At 51.2% G+C, this 19,514-nt stretch overlaps 1 protein-coding gene across 10 annotated transcripts in view; it reads left to right on the top strand.

The window, feature by feature from the left end:
• The first annotated feature begins 1,403 nt into the window (after positions 1–1,403).
• The window catches only part of GAS7 (growth arrest specific 7), a 160,107-nt gene continuing 141,996 nt past the window's right edge, over positions 1,404–19,514 (top strand). For 5 of the 10 annotated variants that reach the window (XM_054221563.1, XM_054221566.1, XM_054221560.1 and 2 more), the window contains exons 1-2: positions 1,404–1,657; positions 3,470–3,607. In XM_054221563.1, the coding sequence (XP_054077538.1) occupies positions 1,475–1,657; positions 3,470–3,607 (321 nt within the window). In that variant the 5' untranslated portion in view covers positions 1,404–1,474. Of the gene's footprint in view, positions 1,658–3,469; positions 3,608–6,659; positions 7,351–19,514 lie in introns of those variants that run through there. The other 5 variants (XM_054221568.1, XM_054221565.1, XM_054221567.1 and 2 more) reach the window with 2 other exon arrangements.

Below are 19,514 nucleotides of genomic sequence, written 5' to 3'. Positions count from 1 at the left end.
GAGCAGCATGGATGAATACGCTGTGGCTTATATAGGTGCACACTATGTCTCAGACCTCCCTGAGTGGAGGATCTCACAGAGAAATGCCGTGTGTGCCTACTGCTGTTGAGACATACACACACTGGGATGACTCAAACCACACATCTCAAGTTTCCTGAGTTGCACACAATCTGAGCTTTTGCCACATTCACAGTGGACTGACTGTGTCACACATGTTGAAATGTATGATGTGTACACACATAGACAAGCACAGTCTTACACGTGTGTGTGTGTTCTGGGGTCAGTCCTGCACCCCTGCACTGCAGCAAGCCTCTCCTGTGGACCAACCAGGTCCTCAGGCACATGCACAACAAGTTCAGTGCTCACACACTTGCACATACTGCAGGGTCACACAAATGCACTGGAAGTAGCCATGTGGTTCCCTGCTCACCCAAGAACACACAGTGCCTGGGAGACAATCAACAGAGGAGCATCAGAGGAGGCCTGGATGTGTCAACTGGGCATGTCTGCCTCCCACCAGTGAGCAGGGAGAAGGACCCACTCATCTCACCGATGTCTGAACACTGCTGCAGGTTTGTGCTCTGCTGTCCCCTCGCCACTGACTGCCCACACAAGGATGCTGGGTGGCAGGCGGGGATACGGCCGTGGGGCTTATCAGGCAGAGCCAGCTCCTTTTGCCTCACCCCCTCCACATGCATGCTGATATGAATCTCACACAAAGAGAAGTGAGCAGCACATCCTCGCACCCGCACCCGTAAACACACACACATACACACAGAGCGGGCCAGGCAGCCATGGCAGCAGTTGCACATACCTGTATGCCTGGGCTTCACACACACACCGCCACACCAGTGCTCACTGGTGTGCAGGCAGGTGTGTAGTACGAGTGTGCCGTGAGCCAGGTGTGCATACCTGGGCAGAGACACACACGCTCGCACACACCTGCGTGCACAAAGGCGGGCGCGTCACACACACACACACACACACACACACGGGTGTCGAGCAGCACACAGGTGGCACACACTGTGTCTGTCACGCACACAGAGACACGGACACACGCACACGCGGGTCTCTCGCGAACACACACGCGATGTCTCTCCGGTCACACCCGCACACGGTGTCTCCCTCTCACGCCCGCTGTCCCGCCGACACCAGAGTGACACGCGGAGCGGGCTGCGCACCGGGGCGGCCTCTCCTCCCGCTCGCCGCCCGCACCCCCTTTCCCCCCCCCCGCCCCGCCCGGCGCTGCCCCGTGCCGGGGCTGCTCCGTTCCCGCCGCTGCCGCCGCCCGCGCTCGCCGCCCGCCGCGCCCCCGGGGGCGGAGCGGAGCGGGGCGGGGCGGGGCGGGGGCGGCCGGCCGGGCCCTCCCGCAGCCCGGCGCGCCGCGGGGCGGGCAGCGGCGCCCCGGGCGGGCGCGGAGCGGCGGCCGAGGCCGGGCGGCTGCGGGCAGAGCGCGGCCGCGTCCCCCGGCAGGATGTCGGGGTCGCGCTGCCAGACGCTGTACCCCTTCTCCGGGGAGCGGCACCGGCAGGGGCTGCGCTTCGCCGCGGGGGAGCTGATCACGGTGCTGCAGGTGCCGGACGGCGGCTGGTGGGAAGGGCAGAAGGAGGACGGGCTGCGCGGCTGGTTCCCGGCCAGCTACGTGCAGCTCCTGGAGGTAGGAGCGGGGCCGGGGCCAGGGCTGGGGCCGCATCGGGCGGAGGGGGAGGCGGGGAGGGGGCGGGGGGAGCCGGCCGGCGGCCGGGCCGGGCCGGGTCGGGGGAAGGAACCGTCCCGGGGCGTCCCGCGGTCGGTCGCCGGGCACGGCCCGGGGCTGTTCCAGCCGCCGGCGCTGCGGGCAGGGGTTGCCGGCAGTGCGGGGGGGACGCGGGGCTGCACACCGGCGTTGCTGCCGGCGACTCGGCTCGGCATCGCCGCGGCCACGCCGGGGCTGGAGTGTCCGGTGCTGGTAAGAGGACGCGGCGCTCGGAGGAGCCTGCCCGGCCCCGCTGTAGCCACGGAGTAGCGGAGTTGGGGCTGCGTGGCGAGCTGCGAGCTCCTCTGGGCACTCGCGCTTTCCCAATTGCTGAACAGCAGCAGAAGTCAGTGTCTGAGGTGATACAGCTCCTGTCAGTCATGCGTCATGGCGCCAGATGCTGGGCAAGTTCCTCTCCCCCCCTTCCCTCTCCCCATCTCTTTCCCTCTCCCCCTCCCCTTCCTTCTCGCCTTCCCTCTCCATCTCATTTCCTTTCACCGAACATCTCTTGGCTTTATGTTGTGGAAGAGGTAATTCAGACATGTCCCTTCTGTTGCAACAGTTCCCCAAATGGCTGGAGATACCTTGCTGCCGTATGTGTGGCACTGCCCCAGGGAGCCCCAGCAGAGGTAGAGTCAGTTTGCCCAGACTCAAAGGTCATGGACATTCTATCAGGATGCTGAGAAGCTCTGTTAGCTTCAGTTGTTTTCAGGGCCCTGACAGCTGGGGCTACGATTGTATTCCCACCTCAGGACTGCTTGTGTCTGAACTTGTTTATTACTTTCCTGTGCAAACAAGACACGATGCGAGTGTAAAATATATGTCCACAAAGAGTGCCTTCACAATCTCTGCATTTCTGAAAGTGAGATCTGAAATGTCTCGTGCACCAAAGCAAGAACTTGCCGTGAGTGCGTCAGTCCTCCTCTCGCTGACAATGCCCTGTTGTCATTTGGAACTTAACCTCGGATGTGGGTATGGAAGTGGTCTCCTGAAGCCGTGTCCCTGCGGTGACTGGGCTGAAGTGGTTAGCAGCACAATGTTGCTTGGGTCAGCCTCTGCTTGTTCTCCAGGTTTCTAAGGAGAAGCAGACAGCCTGCTTTGCTTACATGCAAGGCAGGCACTACCTGCCCCAGGTTTTCCATGCAGACCCTCTGGGGAACCCAGAGTGGCAGGAGGCACAGACCGCAGCAGATCGGGCTCACCAGATGCATGCAGAGCAATGTTCTGTGAGCAAAAATTTCTGTCCAAAAGGACATTTTGCTTATAGATCTGGCATTGCCTTTTGGTTTCTCTAGTCCAAATGAATTTAAAAATCTGTGATGTTTCCACTGAGTTTCTGTTTCTCATTCTTACCTGGAAAGACAGGAACGTAGAAACAAAATTTCCCCACTCAGTGCTACAAGAGTGAGGCCAGGGACTTTTCTGTGCCACTGAAGCACTTGGGAATTTTTGTTAGTTTAAAAATGTGTGAGTCCTTTTGTTTGTGAGTTTTGCCACCTACAAGATCATTTACTGAGATATGTGAATGTTTGTGGTTTCACAAATTGCTAAACATTTACACATCTAACCAGGAATTTAGGAATTGTTTGAGGCAAAATGTATCATGAGATGAGACAAACTCTGCTCAGCAAAGGCAGTGGGAAATCACTTCTGCGTACACAATAACTTTGCTTTCATATCATCTCCCTCTCTCCGTCTTGGAAACACCTCTCTTCCTACTTACGTCTGAGCAAGTTGTGCTCAGATCAGTGCCTGCAGCCCCCCAGATGTGCCCTTCTGACCCTTGGCTCGTGTACCACGGAAAACTTTGCTGCAGACCAATTGTCTACAGAGCCCAGCCTCCTTTCTCTTGAGCAAGCCTTTGGAAAGAAGGTAAGAAAGATGGCAAGCGCCAAGAGGTGTTCACTCTGGCATGTTTCCCTTTTCTCCAGAGGTGGTGCCTAATAAGGACTATGAGCTAGATTTAATCAATGTGTCAAATGAGAGATAATTAACCAAATTTATGGGACCACAGGTACTTGGTAGACGTTACAGTAGAGTAGATGTGTGAGAAGAAGACAGATCCGTGTGCATCTCTCTCGTGGCTCTGTGCTGGTAGACCTTCCCTTGCGTGCAGGTATACAGCTAGTTTGCTCAGGGACCGGATCTAACTGAAAGACACCACGATAGAAATACTCTCCTTCTCTGCTCTCTGATCCAAGCCCCCATCCAACCACATTGACATCGGAGCTGGAGTCAGGGAGGTGATGACAATGCATAGCCAGATGGGGCCATGAACACGCTTCTCCTTCCAGTACCAGCTGGCACTTACGTTGGCTTTGAGTGGCCCTGACCCTGCAGCTTTTGCTAAGGTTCAGCGTTATGTTCTGAGCTGAGCTTAACCACACGCTGTTGGTGAAAGAGGATGTTATTTATTCCTGCCCTGTGCCCTGCCCGCACTTCCTCATGCCCGGTACACAGCAGGTACCTGTGCTCCTCTCTCTGGAGCCCTCAGGGACTCAAAGGACAGCTGGCTGCATTTTCTGCCACAGCAGCGGATGAATGTGGCTCGCGGCATTGTCCAAGGCATGCCTGGGCTGGCACAGTTTGCCCCGCATGGCACACACCCTTTGTCCTCACAGCAGAGTCTGTCAGGGGGCTGGGTGCTACCAAAAGGAGATGGCCTTCTTCTGAAGCCTCTGTAACTTCAAGCCTGCCACTGTGTAGAGACAGGCAGGCTGGATTTTCTCATTCGTATGACTTCACATTTACCAACACTGATGTCTCCTCTGACAGCGCTGCTCTAAAGTCTGCACTGAGTTTTGGTCCTGAGCTGAAAGAGGCAGGCGAGAAAGGTATGAAGGACAGCAGCTGAGAGGGGAGTCTCTGCCACCCTTGAGTCCGTCTGCAGCATACTGGTTCCTGCTGGATGAAAGAGGAGGAATGACTGTTCCTGATGCTATCTCCGACTTGGGAGGAACCACGCTGTACCAGAAGCACCTGCACCTCTTCACAGGCAGCCGGGCTGCGGAGCTGCCAGCCCCAATCATTGGCATGCTGCCACATGGCGCTAGTTGGCTTTTCCAGGGTCTGAGGATTGGGCAGGCTCTTCCTCCTCGCATGCACGCACGCTGAATGGTAGCTCTTGGCTCTTGCAAAGGAAAAGAGGTATCCATGGCTGGTGGTTAAGCAGGACTGGTTTTAGTGGCAAGCTTGGAGTTGGACATCTCTGAGAAAGCCATGAAGGTGGCTTGTGGGAAACAAACTCCTGAGGGATTGCTGCCTTTGCCTCCAGAGCTCTCTTGCTAGCAAAAATGTGTTTTCAGTTCATTCATCACTGAAGATGAAGGAAAGGACCAAAGCTGGAGTAAACGTGGGGCAAAAGAGACAGGGAGAGGTAAAGATGTTTGGCACCCATTGGTTCCTGCAAGCCCACAGTGGTGGGTTAGAAGAAAACAATGGTGGCTGGAGGTTCCTGCGCATGGCAGCGATGGAAAGAATGAGAGCTGGAGCAGGACTGGAGGAGTGCGTGATAGGGATAAGCCAGAAATAGGATGTTTCTGTGAGCAGTTGTCATAGAGCAAAAGGGATACCATAAAGCTAAAGACTATCAAAAGCAGAGAGCGAAGTGAACAAGGGAGGGTATTAGCTCCATGATGGGGCTCCAGATAGGTTCCCCGAGGCCCGGCTCGTTGGCAGCAAGTCGGGGAGGCTGCTGCAGTCTTGTTCACAGAATCGCTGAGTTGGAAGGGACCTCTGGAGATCAGCTAGTCCAGCTTCCCTCGCCACATCTAGTCAGGTTTTGGATATGCACAAGGATGGTGACTCCACAGTCTCCCTGGGCAATCTGTTCCAGTGTTTGCTACCCTCACAGTTCTTCGTTATGTTTAAAAGGGATTTCCTGTGTTTTAATATGTGCCCATTGCGTCTCATCCTTTCACTGGGTATCACTGAGAACAGTCTGTCTCTGCCTTTATTACTGTCCCTCCCATAGGTTTTTATACACATTGATAACATCCCTCTCGAGCCTTCTTGTCTTGATGCTAAACAGTCCCAGTTCTTTCAGCCTTTCCTTGTATGACAGATGCTCCGATCCCTTAATCATCGTTGTGGCCCATTGCTGGACTCTCTCCAGTATGTCCTTGTCTTCCTTGTGCTGGGAAGCCAAGTCCTGTTTCTTATACTGTTGTGCTGTTGGAGATAATAGGTTAATGGAGAAACAAACCCCCACCAATACTTCCTCAACGTAAGAATCCATTGACACCAGAGGAATCCAAAGGAGTGCTGCCAAATTCATATGCTTTTGCTTCGACTGAGCTTGACCTGTGAGCAAGCAACACACTTCTGCAAAGTCAAGGGCTTGGGGAAGGAGGGGTGTTCTTGCTTGTGATCCATATCCCATTGAGTAGATGCACCATCAGCTTCAACCTGCATCCCTCCTTTGGTGATTTATAGCTATGTCAGCCATGAGACCTGAAAGTCAGGGACTAGCAGCTGCACGTTCTGACCATTTCCTCCCTCGTGAGCACTTTTATCTTTTTGCCTGACATTTTGACCATTTGAGCAGAGCCATGCACCTGTACCAGACTGTTGCAGTCTCAGGTTAAGCAGTTCTCCTTCCCAGCCTGGCGCGAAGAAGAATCTGCGTAGATACGGGTGATGCACAGTCCTTCAAGCCAGCGCTGCCACGATGAACATGGGCATAGAGCAGGTGGAATGGGGTGTGTGATGCAGTGAGGGATTTGTTAGCAGCTGAAGGTAACAAAATGTTTCCTACCCAGAGGCTGACTGCCTCCTCACCCCACCTGCGTCAGAGACGCTTGGGACGATGATACGTGGTGTGGAGGGAGAGCTGTGCAGCTCCAGACCTGAGAGCAACCTAGGACAAGTCTCAGGTGTGTCCCAGTTTGTCACAAGCTTTACTGGTGCAGGACAGCATAGATGTCAAGAGGGTGAGGTGGTGTTAGACCTCTGGGGTACGTACTCCAGGAGGTGCTTTGCACGGGACCCTCTGGGGAAATGCTGGCTGTTGCATCTGCCTTTTCGAGAGAAGTGATTTTCAGAGGGGTGGGGAGATGTGTCATTCAGTCACATTTGCAAGCGGTTTGTTTTAAAATCTATTTTGGGCATTGCTTTTTGTATTTGTGGTTAGCTAGAAATCTCTTATATAAGCAGCAGCGTAGCAACATATGCAAATTTGCTGAAAATTGTCAGCACTTTTTATAGCTTCAGTCATCCCACAGATGTAAGTCTCTGCATGAAGCATAGTGTGTGCTTCCAGCATGGATGGAGGTGGCTCTGGAATCTGACTGAGCGACCTGGACTGAGTAGGACTGAGAGCTGACACTGATCCTGTCTGCATTTTCACAGCTTGATTTACTGGAACCGTGAGGCACTTTGGAAGGAAAGAACCGTGCGCTTTTCCCTGGTGTGTGGTGCATGTGCAGGCATCAGGCAGTATTATACATTACTGCCACTGCTGCATAATATTCGGGGGTAACTCATCTCACCTGACCCAGCCTGTGACATCTGCCACACGAACACAGCAACGTGCAAACAGTTGAGCCTGGAGGTTGTGCCACGTTCAGCTGCAGGAAGCACAGCATGGCATGAACTGCTTCATTCCTTGTGCCCAGGTAGGCAGAGAGAAGAAGGATGGAAGGAATTCATAGAAATGATAATGCCTCTAATTTATTTGGTAATAGCAGAGAATGCGTAGAGGACTTCTGTGCCAAGCCGTACCTTGTTGTAAGCTGATACGATCCAAGGAGACAGTGTGCTTAAGGAGAAACTAGAACCTGCCAGCCGATTAGCGAGGAGAATTCCATTTCATGACAAAATTCAACTTCCGAACATCTATGTGAAACACTATTGTGATGAAACCCTATTTTTAGAGGGGAAAAAAAAACAAAACAGGTTTATATTTCTCTTTCTTCATGTTAGTGATGAAGTGTATTTTGACCAAGGAAAACCCCACAACATTTTGTCAGAAAATATCCAGCCAGTCCTAGAAATGGGCATTACTGTAGCCAGGGCTATGACGTGATGGCTGTGCTGTGTGCAGCCACAGTGAGGGCTGGCACAAGCCGCTGCGGGAGCTGCTCTCTGCTGTCGTGGGAGCTCTATAATGTGTACAGTACACTTGGAAGAGAGGAGATGTTGGTACTTATTGCAACAGAGCTTTTCCTGATGACAGTACAGCGAAGAACAAGGTTGTGTATGGGAAGCACCTGGCTGGCTGTGAGTACCTGAGGCCTGGGCTCTTTGTACGCGCCGTCGGTGCCTCCTGCGTGCAGCGATGGTGCTTTGCTTTCTTAGCAGGTTCTTCTACATCCTTGGACTTTGTTCTCTCACACTCTCTCGTTCCTCTACCTCACCACTCAAAAATCACCTCAACATAAAAAGTCGCAGAGAGCGTGAAGGACCGAAGGGATGTGTGATGATCTCAGGTACAAACGCAGCTGTTACCACTGCTGTTTTCTAAGGATACTCCGTGAAACAAGTAATGCTCCAATACGTAGTCTTGCATGATGGGAGAGGAATGTGGTCTTTAATCCAGTGTGACAAGGCTGTGGGTGATGAACCCTCTGTGGTTTTTAAGCGGCAAGGGAGTGAGCGTGCCGTTGTGCTCGGGAAACCTGTACGGTGTTTACCTTCCGATGCCACAAGCTTAGCAGTTAAACTACTTGCCTGGGGAAGTGCCAGGCTGGAACTGGTACCCCCATCTTCTGCCAGCCCTGCCCAGGGATGCCTGTGGCACCTCCATGAGCTTTCTGGCTCCTCTGCTGCCACTGGGAGATGGTGCTGGGGGGGAGCAGCAACCGCGGCCAAACAGGAGACAGCATCTCCTCCAGGCACAGAAGGATGATTTTGATTCTCCTGGTGCAGGGATGACTCCCTGTGGGGATGACCAAGAAAGGCAAAGGGGGAGGTTTGCAAGGCTGTGGTGGGTGTTGTCTCGGGGAAGGGCAGGGTTTTCAAAATTCATTGCTCGCAGATGCTGAGGCTGGTCTGCTTTGCGAGATTCAGCCACAGACTTTTGTCCAAAGGGGCATTTGTGAGATAGGAGTAGTACAGCTTTGCATTTTAGTTTCAAAGTGTTATTTTTTTATATCTGTGACTTTCTGTAACTTTATTTTTTCATACTTGAAACTTCTGGTCATCTGACCATTGACATGTCTGGAAAATGTGAACAAAATGAAATAAATATTTTCTCATATTAAAAGGGTGAGGAAATTGTGTTTTGCTGCCAGAAGATCACTTTTCAATCAAGATTTCTGAGGGATTTTAAAGCCCCATGAGAAGGTGAAGGAGATGTGATGCTCCAGTTCACAATCCCTCGCTCACAAGTCTGTCCAGCATTGCTGTCTATCGGTAAATGTCTTGGGCTGTTGAATTTACAGATAGAATTTAAAAACTGAAGAGCAGCATAAATATCCAAAGTTATTGAAAAAGTCTTACTGATGGGTGTGGCATTTTTTTTGTGAGCTCTTCTGTCCCCTGCACGAGTTGGAGTGTTGCAGATGCTGGGTTCATGGATGCTGCACCTCTAGCAGGTGAGAGCAACCAGATCGGTGGCCTTGCAGAAATTGCACAGGACGGAATTTTTGAAGATGTTTTTCTTTGTCCTTAGCTAAAAGATGAAAACATGTCATGGGGGGCTTAATCTGGAAGAACCTCTTTCTTCCCATGGGTTACAGAGTCTAAAAATGGTCTCGCTGCAGATGTCTGCCTTGTAGATGTTAAAGATTAAATGAGTTGCTGTGTACCTGCCCGTTAAGGGTGGATATACGGCGACAATGAAAAATGTGGATCATTTTGAGACTCACTTGAAGATCACTCAGTTCCCTAAAGAATTCTGTGCTCATTCCATGCTCATTCCATGCTCTGAATGGTGCACACGTCCTGTACACAAACACAGCAGTGATTTCTGCAGAGAGAGGCGTGGGGTACTTTAGACTCACTGCCCAAGTTGGGAGCAAAATGCACCTTCGATGCCTTGAGTGTTGTGCTGCCAGAAGATCACTTTTCAATCAAGGTTTCTGAGGGATTCGGCACAAACATGTGCTGAATGTATTACACGGTACTTTATACTGAGTGTAGTTAAAAAGACACAGTAGGAATAATGAAAAGGTGCCAGATAATTGGTATTTTCTAAAAATTGTCTTTATTTTGGTGTCCAAAATGGAAAATTTATCCCTGAAACCAAGACCAGAAGATTCTGGCAGATTTGTTTTTCTCTACTTATTTCACTTTTACCTGTGTGATAATAAATGACCACACAGAATTAACCGGTCACTTAAATAACCAGATTAAACCTTTGTTTTATTCTCTGTGGTTTCTTACCTTCCATGGTTGCTCATGCCCCATGCAACACTTTATTATCAGTAATAAGCCCTGGTTCTGCATTACTAGAGTCTCAAATGTCTGAGTATGTGCTCAGGACTTGTTTTCATTCCTTCACTGACTACTGACATCAAGTGCAGTCCCAAAGAAAGGGCATTCTTCTGTTTTGGAGAGGTCCCACAATAACCAGAGCAAGAATGTGGTGCTGCAGCATTGCAGATAGTATCTGTCTTTGGAAATATTTGCGACTGCTGCAGTTGTTTTCACCGTGGACACACTGCAACTCAAGGCAGCCAGAGTGATGTTCCTCATGTCGCGTGTGTTCTCGTGTCTGTGCCATCGGCAGAGCATGGGGAGCCAGCCTGCGGAGCGCGGCAGGCAGGCAGCACTGCTAACTTGTGTCTTGGAATATTTCACAGAAGGCGCTGATATTTCTGTCTTTGATTTCTGACGCTCCCAGGGAGCACTTGCTCTCTGCAGCTTTTTCAGAATCCAGCGCTTTCAGGATGTGCCTCATTTACTGTGCACACATGGCAGATTTGCTGGAAGCCTTCCAAACGCTTGGGCTGCGTTGCGGTGGCTGCTCCCCGCCGTGCACATTTCCAGTAACGGAGCACAGCTCTGCGTTTGCAGACAGGGACGGAGGACCTGGGCAAAGCCGAAAGAAGCATAATGGACTTGATGGCCCCCACTCTGTGCTTTGCACGCTGTCGTCAATTTACATCAGTTTAAAGTGTCGTTGGCCGTATTTAATTACATTTCACGCTCCCTTTTATTGGTATGATCCACTTAGAGCGCAGAACAGTGTAAAATCAAGGCCAATAGTTTGTTCAGCCACTGTTTTTTGAGAACAGGGTGCTTCATCAAGTGTTTGTCTTGAAAAATATAAGTATGCTTTAGTGTAGTTGGAATTTTTCGTGTCGCTCCACTATGTAAAACATTACCTATGAAGGGGACGTCATGTAAAGGGTTGGTATGTGGCGGACCTGGGCTATCAGCTCTACAGCTCTGCACGCTGTCTGCAGTGCAGGCTGAGCCTACGCACATGGGGGTTAGGCAGGGGAGAGGGCCGGGCCAGCAAGAGCCCCTCACATACCTGCCATACCAGCAAAAGTGCACTTTTGGCTGGTAAAACTTGTTCCAGTTGAGGGGGAGAGCAGGCTATACTCCGTGGGCTGCACAGCTGCTATTAGTACTCTGCCTGCCAGGGCACCTTCTCTGTACATGCTGTGGTGACCATCCTGGAAAGCACCTTTAGAGCTGTATGGCATAGAAGAGAAAGCTTTTTGCTTGTACTAGTAATCCATTTTTCCACATTATGCTGTCAAAATAGCTTCTGTATTAGCCACATTTGTGGTTTGCTTTTTTGCTGGCCAGTTCCAGAAGGGCGATGCCATGGGTTTCTTAGGAGCGAACACTCTGCATTTTGTAGAGGAACATACACAGCAGTGGAACAGGCCACTGTCTTTCAGCAAACAACTTTTGCAGCATTTGTGAGCAGCCCCCCCATAATCAGTTGTTGGTGTGGGCTACTTTGGAGTGAATTTAGGCTGGCTGAATTTAGGTGACTGTGGTCACTGATCTTTGAACTCCTAGATGGGCGCAGACCCAAAGGTCAAAAGCCTTTCTTTGACATTATTTGAGATCTGTCTGGCACGTCTTCCTACATTGATCGTTGGCGAGAGCAGACTGTGCAGACTGTTCTTGAGCCGCAGATATTCCCACTGTGATGCTGGCAGCAAAAGCACCGTGGTCTTCCAGTGCTCATCTAAGCACCAAGTTTGTTTACTGCACAGATCTCCCAGGGCTTTCCCAGCCCTCTGCACCTCTGCTACTGCAGTCTCCGGGGTCTACTAGGAATGGAATAACTTCAACATTAGCTGTTTTGTCTGCACTTCGCGTGCCCCCGGTTCGGTGCCTCTCTCTTCTGCCCTGTCAGCTGGTTTTCCATGGAGTGAAAAAATCTCAGTAAAAGATAATTCAAAATCAAAAGTCTTGTAAAGGCCTGGGATGTTTGTATCGTAGGATGGATCAGGGCAAGGTCCGTAAGGAAGGTGTGTGGGTGAGTTTTCCATGCAGTGCTCCGGAGCAGGGGAGGCAGCGGCCGAGGGGACAGTGGCAGAGGGTCTGCCCAGCCCAAGGCAGGCCGGCTCCAGAGCTGGGGGAGCTGCCAGAGCTGGGGCAATGCAGCACGGCTCTAACACCTCACCGAGAGGAAGCAGGAGCTCACTCTGGGCTGGATATGCAGCCTGGAATTGTCAGGTTGCCCCATTAGCACTGAATCTCAGTCTTTGAAATGCCCTCTGACACTCAGCGAGTCCGGGAACTGGTAAAAGGGAGGGAGGCGTGAGAGTGAGGAGGGAGCAGAAGCACATCACAACCTAAGTCCCAAACCACTCGTTTTATCTTATCATATTTGCCCCTATCTTTCACTTGAAACCCCTGTAAAATCTTCCTTAACTTTCAGAGGCAGAGCTGTTAGCTCAGAGTTAAATCCAATCTTTTCCTGAACCTGCAATGTGTTTTCTGGCATTTCGGCGTTGCTTGTGGCCTCTGTCAGCCTTCTCACACCCACTCAGTCAGCGACATGGTCAAGCCTCCCTGAGATTGTGGAGGAAAAATGCAGCAGTTGAACAGGGATCATGGAAAGGGTTAAAATAAAGCATCTCCCGTCTCCTCAGAGTTCCCTGGATTGCCAAAGGACCAGCTTTTGTGGAAGACAGAGGGAAGATACAAGGATCTTTGAGCTGGTGGACATTGTTTGGGGAATGAAAGATACATGTAGGATTCCAATTATTACCTGTGTATGTAATATTTTGCATTTATCACTAGTGTAATTTGTTTGCTGTGATGTTACCTGTTCATTGAAGACTTACTGAAGCTCTTCAGGCTTTTGCCTCATGTTAAAAAAAATATGTATAACTTGCACATATTTGCAACACACTTCTCAGTCTCCTTTTCTTGAATTTGCTTGAGGAGCGAGCGGCATCATCAGGCCTTTGTGGTTGACTTTTGACCTGAGGAAGATGAACTCTTTGTTTCTGCTTCTTGCTCTCTGTCTCATCGACGTTTTATTTTGCACAGTAGTTTTCTCACTCCTTGACTGCTGCTTTTGTTCTGAAAGTCTTCACAGAAAGTTTATGTTTTCACACACAGGGCTTGTGATAGTTGGTGTAAAGAAGATAACAGCACTCCCGAGAGCACCTAACTCATGCCATCATGGCTATAACGTTGCTATTGACTGTATTCTGTCATTCTGCTTTTTTCCCCTCTGGTAATCTATAAGCACTTTCAGAATGTTCTTTTAAATTGGCTGGCTAGATCAGCTTTGTCTTCCTGATCCTTTCTAATTCACTTATTTATCACTTTATTCATAATTCCGAAACAAAACCCCTTCAGTTGGTGTGTGCCCAGTGCTCCTCCTTGGGCCATGAGCCACAACGCCAGACCTACAACGGTGCACGACAAGAGCCGTGTCAATGGGGCTTCGTTGTAGGAGGGGCGGCATCAAGAGCTGGCAAGTTTTAGGTAGTGAGGGAGAAGGAATAATTACTATGGAGGAGTTTGGAGGAGAAAAACGGAGATTTGGAGTGACAGGAGTTTGCAAGGTGAATGAAGAATTAACACGGTCCAAATTTGATACTGACAGGGCAAAGTGCTGTGCAGAAACTGCACAGAAGGAGTTATATTTCCAAGGGGTGGGCAAATGCTTAACTCAGAAAGGAACAGACAGAAACTGGAACGATGAACACAGTGTATTTTGCAGTCCCAGAGAAATGTGTGTACTGTCTGCAGAATTCAGTTTAAAAATCCTGCTGAGGGCTGTGTGTGCAGCACATGGCTGAGCAGTTCCAGCCCTGCCCGTGTAATGAGCTGCCTGAGCAGCAGATTTGCTTCTCCTGTGCCAGCTGCTGTATAATAGGACTAATTCATTACCCAAAGCCAAGTAGTCACTCTCAATAGCAAGATTTAGAGGAGAGCCTAGGACTCGTCTCATTGTGCCGTGAGCTGCTGATTATCACAGTGATAGCTGGCACCAAGTGAAGACTGGAATTAAACCTCAGTCTGTTACGGGATGAAGAATAGAACTTCAGCTATTTCCAAAAAGAAATCATGTTTAAATTATCTATGGTGCCTTTTGCAAAACAATCTAAGTCAGTGAGCTCCTGGGCCCAGCTCCTATCTCAGCGGCATTGCTGCAGGGTTTGCTGGGCTCCCTCACTCCTGCTCCCTCCTCCACTCTTGGCCACCACAATTTACCAAGGCTGAGTATGGATCGTTGGTGAAGGACAAAGCTTTCCCGCAGTGCTGGCCAGAGACATGATCATGGGCTCTAATTCAGCTCAGGGACGGGACCACGGCAAGTTCTGACATGCACCTTGCTGGCTGTGCTGGAAGTGGTGGGGAGGAGAGTTGGTGGCAACCACTGTTCGTAGCATATCGCAGTCCCTGCGGCCAGTGCTCCGTGTTGGCCAGTGTGCGACGGGCAGATTCTGCCCACCTGGTCACTGTAGGAGAGAACAGGGCATCTTCCAACATATCTCTGGCTAATGATCCCCTGCTCTGGCATCTTGTCAGCTTTGAGGTGGGACCTGCTACATCTCAGAAGTGGGACTCTCTACAGGAGCAGGACGGAAGGTCCTCCGGCCACGTTGGAGCCCCATGGGCAGGGAACCAACAGGTAAAGAACACCAGCCCCAAGAAGCAGATGAAAGAGGAAAGAAGCTGAGGGCTGCTGCCCTCGTGGTGAAGCAAAGAAAGCAAACGCTACAACTCTGGCTGCATTTTTTCCTCGAGTAGGCTGGAGAGCTTGATCACAGAGCTCCACCCAGTGATGCCCAGCAACTTCTTTATATCACAACCTTATAGGCTTGCACCCATGCACTACTCCTTCTGTGTGTCCAAGGGAGGACCACTCCAGTCTGATCTGGGGTGTATGGGGACTGCCACCTCCCCTGTGACTGTGACCCAATGGCACAGCGTTCCCTGGGCTCCCTTCTGCTCCACCCACATCTTCTGGGCTGGAAGGCTGCTCGCTTGTAACCAAGCACAGATCATTTCAGACGCACAGATCGCCTGGTTATATCATTTGCATGGATGTCACAGGGGAAGCCGCTGCCGCTCAGCGCCTTGGGCCAGCGGGCTACCGGTGTGCCTGCAGTGGGTTGCACGGACAGCCAGGAGGGCCCAGGCAGCAGCCGGCCACCGCCACAGCCTCTGTGGCAGAGAGCTCTTCTTGGGAAGGTGTCGTGTTTTTGGCCAAATTGGCCAATGGCCGGCAACAGATGCTCCCCCCCAGCCTCTCATGCAGGGGGAGGAGGGGGAGAGATAAAGAGAGATTTACGAGTTTAGAAGAAACTAAACTACTTTAATAAAATATTAAGAATAAGATAAAAAGGAAAATAATGAAATAGATACAGTATATACAAAACCATATCAAGCTCCCAGGCTGACATCACTGGTGGGCACTGGGGAAGTCCCAGACTGGGCTCAGCAATGGGTGGGAACCGGGTTCCACAGCTGGAGTCCGGAACACACGGATCGGGATCAAGGGCAGATGAACAGACAGGGTCCTCATTGGACATCGGCCATTGAAGGAAGAGGCAGAGCCTTTGATCCCTCAGCTTTTATACTGAGTATAGGGCAGATGGGATGGAATACCCCTGTTGGTCAATTTTGGGTCACCTGTCCTGTCCGCTCCTCCCCGCAGGTGGGATCCCTCTGCGCTTTTCCGCTTCTGACCCTCTAACGGGGCAAATAACAAAATTAGCTGACCTTGGTTGTTGCAGCAATAAGAATAAGAGCCTCTGTGCACACCATTCCATGGCACAAACTGTCTTATCACTCTGAACGAACCGTTTCAGACACAACGTGCCATTAATTTCAGAGAGTTAGAAGAGGCCTAGCTAAGAAATAAAATTACTGAACAGAAAGTTGGTTCTATTTTACCTCAGACCAGGACAGAAAGGTTCTTCTGCTTCACCAGTCTTCTGTCTCAGTTGACCTCAGCAGACTTTGTGTTAGGCTCAGAGCCTCTGCAGCGGGTGGTCATACCCTTTCCCCTGAGTTGGCAGTGGATGGGCTTGTTCAGAGGGGCCGGACGGGTCCCGAGCACCGTGTCTTGTGCACATCTCGAACCCTGCGCTTACAGCTGAAGACAGTGACTTGTGTGACACAGGGGGCGAAGCCCAGCTTTTTGCTGGGCAAGATGTGAATCTCCAGAAGCGTCCCTTTTGTGTCTCCAGGATCAGGAATACGCATGCAGGAATGCCTGACCAGTGCTCTGTGTGTGTGTCCCTGGCGGATGCAGGGCTGTTAGAGCCATAGGGCTGAGCCGCCTCCTCCCTCCTCCTCCTCCTGCCTTCTGGGCCACGGCTGCCCCTCGGCTCAGGTGCCACTGTGGGGGTCGGGGTACAGCATCACTGAGGAGCAGCTCTGAATGCCCAGCTGTTCCCAGCCCGTGTCAGCCGCTGCAGCGAACGAATCCCTGCATTCATTTCCATGGTACGGAGTCCGCTTCTGCTCTCAGTGCTGGGGGATCCAGCGTTTGCCTGTGGTTAGAGGGAAAAGAGCTTGAAAGCCCCTTTCCCCCCGCCACGGGAGGGAAGGGTTTGGGGGAGGTTGATTTGAATTGCTGTGCTCAGGCCTTTCCCTCCCTGTGCTGGGATGGGATGTTTCCTTCTCACCCCCAAGCGAGAGCCTCCTGCAGTCTCCTGCTGCCTTTTTCTCATCTCAGGGGCTTCATGCTTTAACCCCCGTGCACCTTCACCCTCTCTGACACACACCGCATATGGGAGAATCAAAATCAGTCCCAGTCATTAGTCCTTTTTTGAAAATAACAATGATGCTGGCCAATAACCTTTGCCTCGCTCTGTGTGGTGGAGGCCTTGTGGGGTCTTGCATCGCTGATTTTACCTGTGCAGCTCCCGGGACCTCGCGGCGGTGCCTGGCCGAGGTGCACACCCGTGACCCTGTGGGGAGACGCAGCACCGGCATTGTCAGGACTATTTGGCTTGAATGCAACAGACAGCTGTCATGGGTGCTTCTGCCAGGTAGGGCATACAGCAGATGTTTTTAGGTCATGGTTTGCCATTGTCTCTTCGTTCAGGTGGCATGCAGCTTGAGGGGCAGATGTCCTCCAGCTTCTTACAGCTTGAAACACATTGCAGCTAAAATCCTTAACAAGAGTTAGTTTTATTTTAACAAATAAGGTTACAGCTTGGACTCTGATAGAGCTTGTACACATAAAATGCCTTATTCTGCTCTGTGGGGAGCAGCAATTGTCTCTCTCTGTCATGTAACATGTTACTGCCTCAGTTGTCTTATCAGAATATTTCCGAGGAGTAGAACTGAATCGCTGATCGTTACAATGTAGGACACGATTTTTCCTCTGTTGTAAGCTTTTCCCTTTATTTATGATGTTGTCTTCCTTGACAACTTCCACATTTTATTCTTAAGGTGAGAAGTTTGTTTGTAAATATGTAATCCCCCCCTTCTCGTCAGTGTTGACTCATTTTCTCCTCTGTCTGCTAGGCTTCAGCTCCAGCAGTAGGAAGGCAATTTCTTCAGCTGAAGGAGTTAAATATATCACCCCAGAAAAGAGCAAGCCGGATCTGAAAGCTGTTCCTGTAACACTAATTTTGATCTCAGCCCTGTTTCCTGTCTAAAGACTTTTCTCTTTCAGTGGAGATCATGAAGTGTCACATTCATTATTTTCGCTCAGAGCATGCTGAGAAAATGGCTTTCAGCTCCAGAGATTCTCTCTCTGAGGAGCAACAACCACGAGCTGCAACAAGCAAAGCTGCAGTTCTCTGTATTTTTAAACAATATTATTCTGAAGAACAATAATATTGAGTGTGTTTCTGTGGTGTAGTAGGGTGCGATTAATTAGACATAGATTGAATACGTTTAAGTGTGCAAGACAACTACTAGAGTCCGGCCAGAACCAGGATAACCTCCCAGATTTCCCTCAAATAAAGCAGGTTTTGTTTTATGGGGAGATCCTGCAGCTGTGCAGGATTCACCAGGGAAATTCCTTCTGTAATCAGACCAACTTTTCTCCCTTAATCCAGTCAATTACAGGAATTTGGGATGGACAGCCCAGAGCCCTGCGCTGCTGACACCCTCTGGGGTGAAGGTGGGAGACAGACACTTGTCTGTGGGGGCTGCACAGGAAGGCGACACCCGAACAGATGTCACAGGCGCACAGACACCGCTCGTCACAGGTTGTCCATAAGCTTTTGCTGTTTCAGTTCAGCAACAGGCACAATATTAATGCCAATGCGAAGGACGATTAGGCTATGACAGGTGAAGACCTATGGTGAGGGTGGAGAGCTGGCCTGGTCTGGCCTCCCCTTCAATCCTCCTCTGCCTCTTCAACCCCATCTGCATTCGCCAGCGGTCTCAGGGTGCCCCTGTTGAACCTCCCACCACGAACCCGTCCAGCTCTCAGCAGCAGGCGACTCGCTGCTTTTCCGGGGTGGCTCCTCTGCTGGGTGAGCTCACGGGGCCACGGAGCGCCATCAAAGTGAACACGAAGAGTGGGGATGGGAGCAGGACCCTGCTGGGAGACACCTCAGCACCTCCCCCAGTATTTTACCCTGTGGTTGCAGCAGTTGAACACGTCCTTTGCCTCTCTGGGGCTGGGGTGGTTTGGGGTGAAGCAGTTGGAGCACACAGATCGCAAGATGTTACAGATGGCACCAGGGCCAGACCTCCACTTGGTAGGTGAGGTGCTCGAGCAGGTTATCTCCACATCTGAGGCATCCAGCCCTTTTGTACAGATGATGCCAGAGACGCTGGTTTCTCCAAAGGGGACTGAGTGTTGGTTGACGCTTATCAGGAGCTACCCAAAGCTGGGAAAGGCCAAGCCCTGGGGGTGGTGTGAGTGAGGGCTCCTCCTGGCAGCCGCAGTGCCTGACAAGGGGCTGTGTGCCGTCGATGTCCACTAGCTTGCTAAAAGCTGCGGGGGGAGGAGGCTGTTTACCACCAACCTCCTGAGCTGGGCAGCAGCTCGAGCGCAGCACGTGGGAGACGTGGGCCCCGGTTCCCTCTTACTCTGCGTGGAGTCACGCGTGTAATTCGCCATTCCTCAGGGAGCGCACTGGCTCACAGGCTGTGCCCCGTCCTCCTGCCCCTGGGGAGGCTGCCCATGGGCACTTAGTGGGCGGAAGAGCAAGTGTGGGTAGTCAACAGCAGCTTTCTCATAAGCTTCAAGGATTGTTTCTGCCGTGATGGTCCAATGTGGCCAGGCAGACAGTCCTGGAGCAGAAACTTCTCAGTCCAACATGCAGACAGCGAAGAACAAGTTCGTCTTTAGAGAGACAAAACAGTCACTTGGATTCCTTTGTGGCCAACTGAGGAAGAGGGACTCCTGAGGGCAGACTTTGATGATGCCTTTTCAGATGTCCAGACTGAAGGAGCTGGGTGCCCTGTTTCTCCCCGGTGATCAGAC

The sequence above is a fragment of the Rissa tridactyla genome, chromosome 15, assembly GCF_028500815.1.
Source record: "Rissa tridactyla isolate bRisTri1 chromosome 15, bRisTri1.patW.cur.20221130, whole genome shotgun sequence".
Lineage (NCBI taxonomy): Eukaryota > Metazoa > Chordata > Aves > Charadriiformes > Laridae > Rissa > Rissa tridactyla.
Note: the sequence above shows the minus strand (reverse complement) of the source record. Positions and strands in the feature narration are given on the sequence as shown.